Genomic DNA, 13,265 nt, shown 5'->3' with positions numbered 1-13,265 from the left:
CCATTTAAACAAAACAACTTTATCTTAAGCATAATCAAGGAAGGAAGCAATCCCATGTGGCAAATAAATGCATAGTAAGCTGTATTTTTGGTGGAAAAAAATTAGTTTGTTGATGAAAAATATACAGTATGTATATTGGTAGTGTACAACAGTGTTCACCTTGTGAAATCTGAAGTGGAGTTTGGGGCTAGTGACCATGGTACATTCTGATTTATTCCAAAGGAACAAAACCAAAATAAAACAAAAAAGATCCTTCCAGAAGTATTTTTATGATTCCTAGGGATAATCCATCTCTGTCAGGGATGATTTAGCAGTTTGCAGAAGGGACAATGAAATGATCTCATCTTCCTCATAATTTGGTGGTAACATTTTAATAGGCTCTTAGAAGGCCTCTACAGTACATCATTGTAACTGAAAGTGTAGACAGGACCAGAGGCGGCTCTAGGCATTTTGCCGCCCCAAGCACAGCAGGCAGTGGACCCTCCGCAGTGGACCCAGTGGACCCTCCACAGGACGCCTGTGGGAGGTCTGCCGAAGCCGCGGGACCAGCGGACCCTCCGCAGGCATGCCACCGAAGGCAGCCAGCCTGCCTGCTGCCCTCGCGGCGACCGGCAGAGCGCCCCCAGTGGCTTGCCGCCCCAAGCACGTGCTTGGCGTGCTGGGGCCTGGAGCCGCCCCTGGACAGGACCGATTGTTTTCTGAACCACTATGGAAAGGGGTCTTTACAATTGGTGGAGGGTTCAAGTACCAAGTGCACAGAGGGTTAGCAATAAAATATCATGGTTCAGCATAACCTTCCTAGTGGGGGTGAAGAGTAGGAATTGTAGAGATGCTGGACTGGCTACTGTGGAGCTTTTCTCTTTTGGGGAAAAACAAATCAACTATTTTCGGGGTGGTGAGATTTGTTTCCCAAAAAAGCTCTGGTTAGGTGCAACAATTGAAATTTTTGATTTTTGAAAGTAGTCCTACATTTTACTCAGTTGTCTGAGTGATGACAGCAGCACTGTGAGGTCATCAGTTAATTTGCCTTACGTCATACCAGGGGTTCACCAGAGATTAGAGCAAGGACTCTCATTTTTAGAGGCCATGTGGGTGACTGTCACTTAGATTCATTTCAATCAATACAGTACTTACAGTGCAACATAATAACTCAATTGAATTTTATATTAATTCCTATTAACTTTAGAGAACAAACACTGCTCCTCTCTTTTACGTGCACCCTTGCACATGTATAATTCCACCAACACTAGCCAGCACTGCCACACTAAATGCAACAACTGAAATTAGTCCACAGTATTACAGCCCTCAGGAGACTAGATATCTGCCATAGGCAGAGAATAAGAGTGACGGACATGCACCTTGTGTGAGTGCTTTGCAGCGTGGTGTCTCCTCGTGTTGTAAATGGATTTTAGGTCATAGAATGATCAAAAATTTTGAAATATAAGTAGTGATCAGGGGCGGCTCCAGGCCCCAGCACGCCAAGCACGTGTTTGGGGTGGCAAGCCGCGGGGGGTGCTCTGCCGGTGGAGCCTGCGGGAGGTCCACCGGAGCCGTGGGACCGGCAACTGGCAGAGCGCCCCCCGCGGCATGCTGCCGTGCTTGGGGTGGCGAAATGTCTAGAGCCGCCCCTGGTAGTGATTTAGGAATTTAGGAACTTCTTTAAATGAAATGAAATTAAGTTCACATATTCAAAACCACATTTGATTTTGAACACTTCAGGCTTCTCTTTGGTAGAATTGTCTAAAAGTTCATGTTTAAACAACCAACACACATGATCAGCTCTTATAGAAACACTTGTTTAGTTACATCCTTTTTACTATATGTTCAGTTTTATAAGCACTTTTCATATAGGACCGTTTGTATGGGAAAGTGTTATTTCAACCATTTCTTAAAAGGTATGGGCCCAGTTTTGAAGTTCTTACTGATTTTTATTTAATCTTTACTCAGACAAGGCTCCCCCTGTGTCTAGTCTTGACTCTGGTGTTGAGCAAGCACTGTCTGGTCAGAGACTCACAACCCATGCTAGGCTCTGCAGAGGCATAATATCAGCTGAAACTTGAGTGATAAGGCTCCACTTTGTTGAGGGCATCGCGTTGATTTCTGGTGAGAAAACCCTGCCCCTTCCCCTGGAAGCAGAGTTCATGACTATACTTCCTTGCTCCCACAGTTTATGACTTTGGGGCCTATGGGGTGTGATATGCTGCTGGTGCCTCCCTTGACATCCCAGTGGCGGAAGGGGTTCTTTCCAGCCAGAGGCCAGGGAAACAGTGACAGACCACTAGCCTGCAGTTCAGGTAAACAGCTCCAAGGTGGTATCTCTCAGCCAGGGCATTTAGAGGCTAAGCAAGTCACAGCACAGACACTCACCACTTCTCCTGCTTGCTAGATAGTTGGTTGGCAGGCAATTGTAAGTACTCTATCCCCAGCTTCCTACTGCAAGCTATTCTTTTAGGGTCCCTGCAGCACCAGGGCTACAGAGCCCTGCGTGATCCCTGGAGGGTGATGGCATACATGGAGGTCAGGACCTCTAGAAGCGCAATCAAGGGAGTAGGCCACACATTTGTGTCAGCTCTACTCTTTCCTTAGCTGCTTCATTGAACAAATCTAATCTTTCCTTTCTGTGCCCGCCTGTCCATCCACAGGTTTGGTCATGTCAGCAGTCAGTTTCCCTTCATCAGAATAAGAGACCATTAACTTAAATGAAAGCTTTGCCTGAGTGAAAACTCAGAAGGAGCTTCAATGTGACTGTATATTATACATAGCATATGCTGATTGAATATGCATCCTTATTAACCAGTTACAGTACAGACCTACATTAGAAACAGAGCCCTGGGAAATAAAATCACACATATTTATGTTGTTCAACAGTGACATCTTTGATAATTTGGCAGCAACCACCATCCAAACGGTCAGTCAGGCCTGTAACCGTTGGGTCATTGGCTATTCTCTCTCCCTCAACCAGTACATTCAGGTTGTGTCTACATCTTGCTCTTTAGTCCTGCATAATGTTTCTAAGATTTGACCTTTTTCAGCTAAAACATCGTTCAAACCTTTATCACCTCCTATTTTGATTACCACAGTTTCCTCTTGTTCTATGGCCCCCCTGAGGCTCACATAGTCACCACTCTGGCTTCCTTCCCACACTCCAGTTGGTTCATCCTCCTGGTCCATTCCTTAGTTCTTACTATATCACTCCTGTCTTTCAATCCCTCCACTTTGCTCTCTTTTCCCACTACATCAAGTTCAAACTTCTTTTCCTTATCTCCAAGGCCCTTCACAGGTTTCCTTCCTTTCCTGTCTGCTCTTGTCTCTTACTGTGGTGCTCCACTTCATCACTGGCACTAGCCTTGTCTACCCTCTTGTCTGCTTCTCCTCCAGCTATTCTCCTCCTCCTCCTCCTCCTTCCAAGCTGCCCCTTTATGCGTGGATCACCCTCCTCAAAGTAATAGCTATGACCACCACCGTCTCCTCTTCCAAATCCCTGCTCGACTTTCTTCAATGAAACGTACAGATAATTAGCTAGTTCATTAAGGGTGATTTGAAAAAAGAAGTGCTGGGATGTATTTAATGTGAAATTATTTTATTTTTTAATAGTCATATAAATATACATAATGTATATTAAATATATATTTTGATTCATTTCTTGCCAACCTCATTGCTTCTTGCATTAGATCAGGAGCTTTTTTTTTTTTTTTTTTACAAAGAACTGTGTCTTCCTATGTGTTTGTACGTATAGGGTCCTTATCTGGATTGAGGCCTTTGACCATTACCGTGATCGAAATGATAATGAAGTGTCAGTGTGGTAGACTGTAAAGGAACTTTGGTTGGAAGGAGAGTGGCCCTGATGTTGAATTTCAAGGGTGGTGATTTAAAAAGGAATAAAATTAGGGAGATTCCCATTGCACTTGAAAAATGTACTTAAAATATTCTATATTAATAAAGTTTGATTTCACACTAACTTACTATTGTACAACAGTACAATATTAAATAAATCTCATTTCAATATTTTTTGTAAAATGAGAGAAGGAGAAAAATGAGTGGTGGACAAAGGCGAGAACAAAGACAGGCAGAACTGTAATGAAAGAGATATGTGAGAAACTTTCTGTATCTTTCTCTAGATACTCTCTCTTCACTGAAGTTCACAGGCTTCTTTTCTTCATTGAACCTCACATATAAAAGAATCTGAAATTAATGATTAGTGACACCATTGTGCGGTGTCATAATTTCTTCTTTATGTTTGTTGTTATACATATGGAGGCTGTTCAGAGGATTGGTTTGTTTATTTAGAATTTGATTTATGTAATATTTTCATTTTGTGCTTACTGTATTTCATGATTGTTAGTGCACCATGTAACACACCTACTACTACACAGTGAGTATTCCTGTGTTCCCCAAACATTTGGAACCTGAGCCCCCTGAAAATCATCTTAATTTATATATCTTTCTTCCCAAGCCCTACTCAATTCCACCCCTCACACTCAAACTTTAGGAAACTGTACAATACGTCTCTCCTTTATACATATATAAATCGGGCGTGTGTGTTATGCATATACACACAAATGTGTTTGTATGTGTATTCATGCAAAACAGTTAATTTAGAACCCATGAAACAATTGTGAATATTATCAATAACATTTCAGGGGGTTCTTCCCAAGTTTAACTACTTGTTACTACCTCAAGTTCAATTGCAAAATATAATTATTCATGAGTACATACATATACTCTTCTATGGCTCTTCTCTGAGGAGATTTACTTTTGTCAGACTCTAAAGAATGGTGTCCGAACCCTGGGTAGGGCATGCCAGCTCCTTAAATTTGGGAAGTGAGAGTCCCACAGTCTCCTTCAAATTCCCCTTGAGTCTTTGCAACGTCAACTGCAGTTAGCATAGCCTGCAGCATATTCTAGTTGTTGTCTTCTCCAGTTGGGTGAGGGAGCCCACATGCTAAATCCAACAAAAATTACAAAGTCCCTGGAGAAAAACTCAGAGAACTTATCATGCCTCCTGGCCAGTCCTTTGTGCTCTCTTTCCCAATTGCACCACAGTTTGGAAAATGCTAGTTTTGAATGCTATGGAAGAGTCAGATATAGTAACAGTGTGTGGTATCTAATGTATGTTGGAGCATTTTGCTATCCTGGACACTTTTACTGCTTTTTTTCGTTCATAAATTTGTAATACTGAATGAGATTACAGTGGAACTGAATGACCATAATACAATAGCATTCAACATCCCTGTGGTGGGAAGAACACCTCAACAGCCCAACACTGTGGCATTTAATTTCAAAAGGGGGAACTATACAAAAATGAGGGGGTTAGTTAAAGAAAAGTTAAAAGGTTACAGTGACTAAAGTGAAATCCCTGCAAGTTGCGTGGGCCCTTTTTAAAGACACCATAATAGAGGCCCAACTTCAATGTATACCCCAAATTAAGAAACACAGTAAAAGAAGTAAAAAAGAGCCACCGTGGCTTAACAACCATGTAAAAGAAGAAGTGAGAGATAAAAAGACTTCCTTTAAAAAGTGGAAGTCAAATCCTAGTGAGGCAAATAGAAAGGAGCACAAACACTGCCAACTTAAGTGAAAGAGTGTAATAAGAAAAGCCAAAGAGGAGTTTGAAGAACGGCTAGCCAAAAACTCCAAAGGTAATAACAAAATGTTTTTTAAGTACATCAGAAGCAGGAAGCCTGCTAAACAACCAGTGGGGCCCTTTGACGATCAAAATACAAAAGGAGCGCTTAAAGACGATAAAGTCATTGCGGAGAAACTAAATGGATTCTTTGCTTCAGTCTTCACGGCTGAGGATGTTAGGGAGATTCCCAAACCTGAGCTGGCTTTTGTAGGTGACAAATCTGAGGAACTGTCACAGATTGAAGTGTCACTAGAGGAGGTTTTGGAATTAATTGATAAACTCAACATTAACAAGTCACCGGGATCAGATGGCATTCACCCAAGAGTTCTGAAAGAACTCAAATGTGAAGTTGCGGAACTATTAACTAAGGTTTGTAACCTGTCCTTTAAATCGGCTTCAGTACCCAATGACTGGAAGTTAGCTAATGTAACGCCAATATTTAAAAAGGGCTCTAGAGGTGATCCTGGCAATTACAGACCAGTAAGTCTAACGTTGGTACCGGGGAAATTAGTTGAAACAATAGTTAAGAATAAAATTGTCAGACACATAGAAAAACATAAACTGTTGAGCAGTAGTCAACATGGTTTCTGTAAAGGGAAATCATGTCTTACTAATCTATTAGAGTTCTTTGAAGGGGTCAACAAACATGTGGACAAGGGGGATCCAGTGGACATAGTGTACTTAGATTTCCAGAAAGCCTTTGACAAGGTCCCTCACCAAAGGCTCTTACGTAAATTAAGCTGTCATGGAATAAAAGGGAAGATCCTGTCATGGATTGAGAACTGGTTAAAAGACAGGGAATAAAGGGTAGGAATTAATGGTAAATTCTCAGAATGGAGAGGGGTAACTAGTGGTGTTCCCCAAGGGTCGGTCCTAGGACCAATCCTATTCAATTTATTCATAAATGATCTGGAGAAAGGGGTAAACAGTGAGGTGGCAAAGTTTGCAGATGATACTAAACTGCTCAAGATAGTTAAGACCAAAGCAGATTGTGAAGAACTTCAAAAAGATCTCACAAAACTAAGCGATTGGGCAACAAAATGGCAAATGAAATTTAATGTGGATAAATGTAAAGTAATGCATATTGGAAAAAATAACCTCAACTATACATACAATATGATGGGGGCTAATTTAGCTACAACGAGTCAGGAAAAAGATCTTGGAGTCATCGTGGATAGTTCTCTGAAGATGTCCACGCAGTGTGCTGAGGCGGTCAAAAAAGCAAACAGAATGTTAGGAATCATTAAAAAGGGGATAGAGAATAAGACTGAGAATATAGTATTGCCCTTATATAAATCCATGGTACGCCCACATCTCGAATACTGTGTGCAAATGTGGTCTCCTCACCTCAAAAAGGATATTCTGGCACTAGAAAAGGTTCAGAAAAGGGCAACTAAAATGATTAGTGGTTTGGAGAGGGTCCCATACGAGGAAAGATTAAAGAGGCTAGGACTCTTCAGCTTGGAAAAGAGAAGACTAAGGGGGGATATGATAGAGGTATATAAAATCATGAGTGATGTTGAGAAAGTGGATAAGGAAAGGTTATTTACTTATTCCCATAATACAAGAACTAGGGGTCACCAAATGAAATAGGCAGCAGGTTTAAAACAAATAAAAGGAAGTTCTTCTTCACGCAGCGCTCAGTCAACTTGTGGAACTCCTTACCTGAGGAGGTTGTGAAGGCTTCCCTTAAAATAAAGACAAGAAACAACATGATCAAGAAACTTGCTGAATCTACCTGGGGAGCCAGTGTGCAGATACTAAGATACTGGTCTTGCATTGTACTATTCTGTCACAGAATATTGCTCCCTGGTGTGGCTCAGCCATTTTCAGAGAGGACTAGTAAACACTCAACTGAATGAAATCATGTTTATAATAACAGGTACCATGAGGATGATCATTCTGGGCTGGCTATTGGTCCTGTCCAATACCATCCCTCCTGACATCAGGCAGCAAGTTGCCTTACAGAATTTGCTCCTGAAGTTGCAAAATATGTCACCTCTATCCTTTTTTAAAGATGTGTTTAATCCACCTGGTGCATTTTAGCTCAAAGTACCTATTTGGACAATTACCCTAAGAGATTTTTTTGTGATCTTCAAGTGGCATACTCGGTGACAAGAACAAAGCTTCAAATATAGCCAATGACTATCTTGTGACAGATCCAACAGTCCAGTCCCCTGGTTTTGACCTTCCATGCCATCTTTGGGTAAAGCTCAATCACTTGAGATGTGGAGTGATTAGATGTGCCACTAATAACTGTAAGTAGAGTCTTTGTGACTTTTCCCTTTGCCACTGTGGCCAGTTAGCAGATATAGGCCATGTACTTTCAGGCTGAATCCATCAGCAAGGATTTGCTGGTTCCCTCATGGACTTGCATAATGCCCTTTCTTCAACTATTGAATGGTTAAGATACTTAGGCTAACACATTTGGTTTGACTGTCCATGTAGAAGCAATCGCAACATATATAGCACCTGGTCATCTTACTTAAAGATTGTTCTTCCTTTTACCTTCCATCCATCTATCTGTCAGTTTTGTCTTATTTAGAGTTTAATCTCTCAGGGGCAAGGTAGTATGTCTTTGCTTGTATTTGGAAAGTGCCTACCAAGCACACTGAGTGAAGAAGCATTCATTCAAACAGGATAAGTGTTTTCTTTCCTGATTTAACTTGAGTCAAGTTATTTACTGTCAAGAGAATAGATACATTTTTATGAATAGAAAGGATTTTTTTTTCCACTAGACCTGTTAAACCGATTCGTTTTACAGCTTGACAAGGAAACAAGTCATCCACTGCCTGGAGTAAAGCACTTAAATCATCAATAAATGGCCATTTTGCCCTGCAAAGAGAGTCGAGTTCACTTCTCTAGACTCCATATGTCATTCCTCAAATGGGCAAAGGGTTGGCAGAGCTGCAGAAGTGGCATGCTCAGCTCTGGGAGTGATATGGTGGAGCGCAGTGCCTGTGAGTCTGTCAGGTCATTCAAAGGGTAATGCTGGCAGGTTCCAAAGAGAGTCCTGTCCAGTAGCACGGATTCAATCATCTGTGTCTCTGATTTACGGACTTGCAAGGAGGTCTGGGTCTGGATTACAAGAGTTCACAGAAGGTACAAATCTGTGTAGATCCACTGTCCAGTTCATTGCTTGCAGGAATGAGGGGAAGTGAAAATTATACACTCAGTGATACTATGCTGTTGCGATAACTAGAAGGTCTGCACATTTTTTTTCTCCTTTGGGCATAATGCATTGCACATACCAGGGGCTCCTTTCCCCCACCCAAAAGCTTCCTGTGTGCCACTCTCCCATCCCCCTCTAATTCAGAGACTCTTTGCAACCCCTCTTCCCCATGCCAGGGGTTCTGTGTGTGTCCCCAATCCCCCTTTTGCTACATGTCCCTCTCCCCCTATACCATTGGTCCCCATTCTCATCCCCATGCCAGGAGTTCAGTGTGTCACCTCATTTCCTCCCCTCCATGGCTCCATTTCTCACTTCCCCATCATGCCAGGGGCTCTGTGTATCCTCCATATCCCTCTCCCCTCATAGCATTATTCCTCATTCTCCCCTACATGTCAGGGGCCCCGGTGCCCCCGCTTTGCTGACGTGCCTCTTATTCCTCCTTTTCCACCATAACAGAGTCCCCCATTTCCCCCCTGCTCTGGGGGTTCTCTGTGTACCCCCTGTCCCTCCCCCTCATATCCTTCCTTTCTCCATCATTAGCTTTAGAGTCAGAGAGGAGATTGGCTGAGTTACCTGTGGTGTCACAATGGTCTAGGACTCTTGGTGTGACATAGATACATGACTTCTTGTAGCTGTACACCAGCCGGGTGTAATTCATAAAACCAAAATTGCTGAGAACTTAAAAACTGGATGGTAAAAGACTGGAAATCCCAATGATGATGGAACCTGGTGATATTCTGAACAAAAAGAGCTCTCAGCCATGCCTGTAGCTGTTTCCATTGCTTCTCAATGACTCTGCAGATGCAATAGGCTTCAGAGTGACACACACAGAGTGTGATAATCCCGGAATCTTATTATACAGAGTAGGGGAAGGACATGTGACAAGAGGAAGCATGGCCTTGTCATTAAGGGGCTGGACGAAGATCTGGGATCCATTCCTGGCTCTCCTACTGATTCTCTGTGTGACCTTGTCTGAGTTACTTATTCTTTTGGTGGATCAGTTGCCATCTGTAAAATGGGGATAATACTGCTTCCTTCCTCCCACCCTTCTGTCTTGCCTGTTTAGAGTGTAAACTCTTCAGGGCGGAACTGTCTCTTACTATGCGTTTGTATAGTTCCATACATAGCGGGCTCCTAACTGAGATTGGGCACTATAATAAAACAAATATTTATAATAATTAATAAGAAATGTAACCTAATACAACTATTGGTTTTTAATTCATCAACCATCCACTTCTTCTTAGAAACAATTCCAGGTATCTCTTATATTCATTTCTACTTTTTCTCCCTTCAGTTACTTAATCAAATCATTCTTTTAATTCTCACCATCTGTATTTTTGAAATCACTGATTTTTATGCACCCTGGTTGCGGTAGACTCTTGAAAGTCTTTAAATCAAGGCTTTTTAAAAGCTGTGGAAGCTGTGGGCTTGATGCTGAAATTACTGGGTGCGAGTTCTATAACTGCAAAGGTATTTCTGCTGGAAACAAGGCATCAGTGAAGAGGAAGAATATGCAGTAATTGTGGTCTAGTCTTCTAGGTCTGCAAAAAAGGAGATTGGAAATCCTTGTGGAGTTTTGTTTGGATTTTTCTGGAATACTATGCACAATTATGGTCTCCTGTGTTTAAGAAAGATGAATTCAAATTGGAGCAGGTGCAGAGAAGGGCTACTAGGATGATCAGAGGAATGGAATACCTACCTCACGAGAGGATACTCAAAGAGTTTGGCTTGTTTAGCCTAACCAAAAGAAGGCTGAGGGGAAATATGATTTCTCTCTGTAAATACATCAGAAGGATAAATATCAGGGAGGGAGAGGAGTTATTTAAGTTAAGTGCCAATGGATATAAACTGGCCATCAACAAGTTTAGGCTTAAAATTAGTTGAAGGTTTCTAATCATTGGAGTGATGGAGTTCTGGAACAGCCTCCCAATGGGAGCAGTGGGGGCAAAAAACCTAACTAGTTTCAAGCCTGAGTTTGATAAGTTTATGGAGGGGATGGTATGATGAGATTGCCTGCAATGGAATGTGATCCATCTGCAACTGCTAGTAGCAAAAATCCGCAATGGGCAGTGATGGGGAGGGCTCTGAGTTACTACAGAAAATTCTTTCCCAAGTGTCTGGCTGGTGGGACTTGCTGACATGCTCAGGGTTCAACTGGTTGCCATAATTGGGATCAGGAAGGAATTTTCCTCCAGGTCAGATTGGCAGAGACCTTAGGGAGTTTTCATCTTCCTTTGCAGCATGAGGCCTGGGTCACTTGCTGGCTTAAACTAGAGTAAATAATGCATTCTCTGTAACTTTTGAAGTCTTTAAATCATGATTTGAGGATTTCAGTAACTCAGCCAAAGGTTATAGTGCTATTAGAGGAGGGGGTGGATGAGGTTCTGTGGCCCACAATGTGCAGGAGGTCAGACTAGATAATCACAATGGGCCCTTTTGGCCTTAAAGTCTATGAGTCTGTGATACTTCACATGATTGCATGGGTGTAACGGACAGTACAATGTATATTTGTATCTGTATGCTTGAGATGTGTAAGTAGATACTGCTCCAGCTGCAGAAATGATGTGCTTTAGTGTATTCAGCCTTGTTTGCTATATGCATATGGGTAATTAATAGTAACAATCCTCTTCCAAATCATATTTTCCTCTGTCTGGCAGTTGCATGATCTTCCCTCTCCTTCCTTCCTTCCTTCCAATCAGCAGGTGTGTAACATGTGTGTGTGTGTGTTGCGAAATTTTTAAGATTCTATTGATCATGTACTTAGTAACACTTTTCTTGCACATTTAAACATCATCATTAAAGAAATATATTTTTAAAAACAGGATAATAATAGATAAAATTGAATATTTAATAATAATGTATATCACTGATTTGGAAAAAGCAGCCCAATAACTTCTTTTCCTCTGTTGTCTCCCACAGGGTGCAGCTTTAATTCGAATGTTGGCTAATTTTATGGGTCACTCTGTATTTCAGATGGGCTTACAAGTAAGTAGAAAGCATTCTGTCTTTTTTATGTGTATTTGTAACCTTTGGCTATTTTTTGTTTGTTTGTTTTCAAGCAAGTATTTGTGCCAGTGTTTCTCTTTTTAAAGTTTTCAACTGTTGTGACATCATCATGTCCCTGAAGATAAATTTGATAGGAAGCATTAGTTTGTATAACATCAGAGCCATCACTCAGCAAATGAAAGAATTCTCAGTGTGTCAAGTGCCACACAGTTTCACTTTCATTTGGTGTACATCACCAAGTGGAAATCATTTTCAGATATGTAAGGAACTTGATTATCCGTCATTGAAAGAGCTTGCTGAGGCAAAAGCCACTTTGCTTCAATTACATTTAAATTTTAATATAAAATAAAAATGAACTATGTCAATCTCACTAGAAAATACGTGGCTGCGAAGCTAATCATATTTTTCAGATAAATACTTCCACCTGCCCCATCAAAACCCTGGAGTTTTACTTTTACCTTTGATGAACATGGAGTGCTCTTTGCCTTAATTATATTTTGAAAACTCCCTCTGCCTTTAAAAGAGGTTTAAAGAAATAACACTTCTGTTCAAAGAGAGAGAGAAATTCACTGTGGATGAACTTTTACCAAGGATGAACTTTTTCAGCAGTAATTCAGAATCCCGTTATATTTCGTAAACCATTTTAAAACAAAACAAACATAAAAAAAGGAACTCCCTTTATTTCTGTTTAAGTATTAAGAAATCTGTTAAGAAATCTGTTTAAGTAAATCATGTTACAGGCAACTGTGATTGATGAATTATGTATGATGCAGTCTGCTACTTAGAAATGTCCTTTAAAGTAAATTGATGTTCACCTGAAATACAATTATGCTAAAATGGAAAGAGCAATCAATCTTATCTGTTCTTAGTAAGCTTTTCATTTTGAAATTTAAATAAACTACATATGGGATCAGGTCATATTTTAACACAGTAATTCTACCTCTAACCAAAATGGATTGAAAGATAAAATATAAAATAAAAGTTAAATAAATACACTGGTTATGTCATATAAATATGTATTTAATGTGATATACAATGAAAAGAATCCCATTGAGGAAATGTCGCTTTTCTAGAAAATTTGCAGGACTTTGATCAATCAAGCTTTGGAAGATAACTGGGTCACGGGAGCCAGAAGGCTCTTTTCATGTCACTGGCCTTATCTTCTACCCCAGACAATAGGCCTTCATCTGGAAGGGTTTCCAAGCACAAACTTGTGCACATGAAGACCAAAATCCTCACTCTATTAAAGTCATTGGAACTTTTGCCATTGTCCCAAAGGAGCCAGGAATTCACCCAGAATTTTTTTCCCTGTTAATGTAGAAATTTAAAGTGCTAGACTCTTGACATTTAAAATTTGTAATTGAAAGTATTCCCCATTGAAGCCTGCCCATGCAGAAAGTTTTCTCCACTCACAAACATCTTCAGAACAAAAGTTTTAAACTCTGGCGATGCATTGTCAAA

At 40.8% G+C, this 13,265-nt stretch overlaps 1 protein-coding gene across 3 annotated transcripts in view; it reads left to right on the top strand.

Moving 5' to 3' along the window:
* The window catches only part of TRHDE (thyrotropin releasing hormone degrading enzyme), a 312,690-nt gene that overhangs the window by 190,473 nt on the left and 108,952 nt on the right, over nucleotides 1-13,265 (top strand). For 2 of the 3 annotated variants that reach the window (XM_039520544.1, XM_039520542.1), the window contains one exon: nucleotides 11,718-11,783. The exons of the other annotated variant lie outside the window; for it this stretch is intronic. In XM_039520544.1, coding sequence (XP_039376478.1) covers nucleotides 11,718-11,783 — 66 coding nt within the window. The remainder of the gene's footprint in view (nucleotides 1-11,717; nucleotides 11,784-13,265) is intronic. 3 annotated transcript variants of the gene reach the window in all.

Source organism: Mauremys reevesii, linkage group 1 (genome assembly GCF_016161935.1).
Source record: "Mauremys reevesii isolate NIE-2019 linkage group 1, ASM1616193v1, whole genome shotgun sequence".
Taxonomy (NCBI): domain Eukaryota; kingdom Metazoa; phylum Chordata; order Testudines; family Geoemydidae; genus Mauremys; species Mauremys reevesii.
The sequence above is the reverse complement of the archived record's forward strand: the minus strand, read 5'-3'. Positions and strand labels throughout refer to the sequence as shown.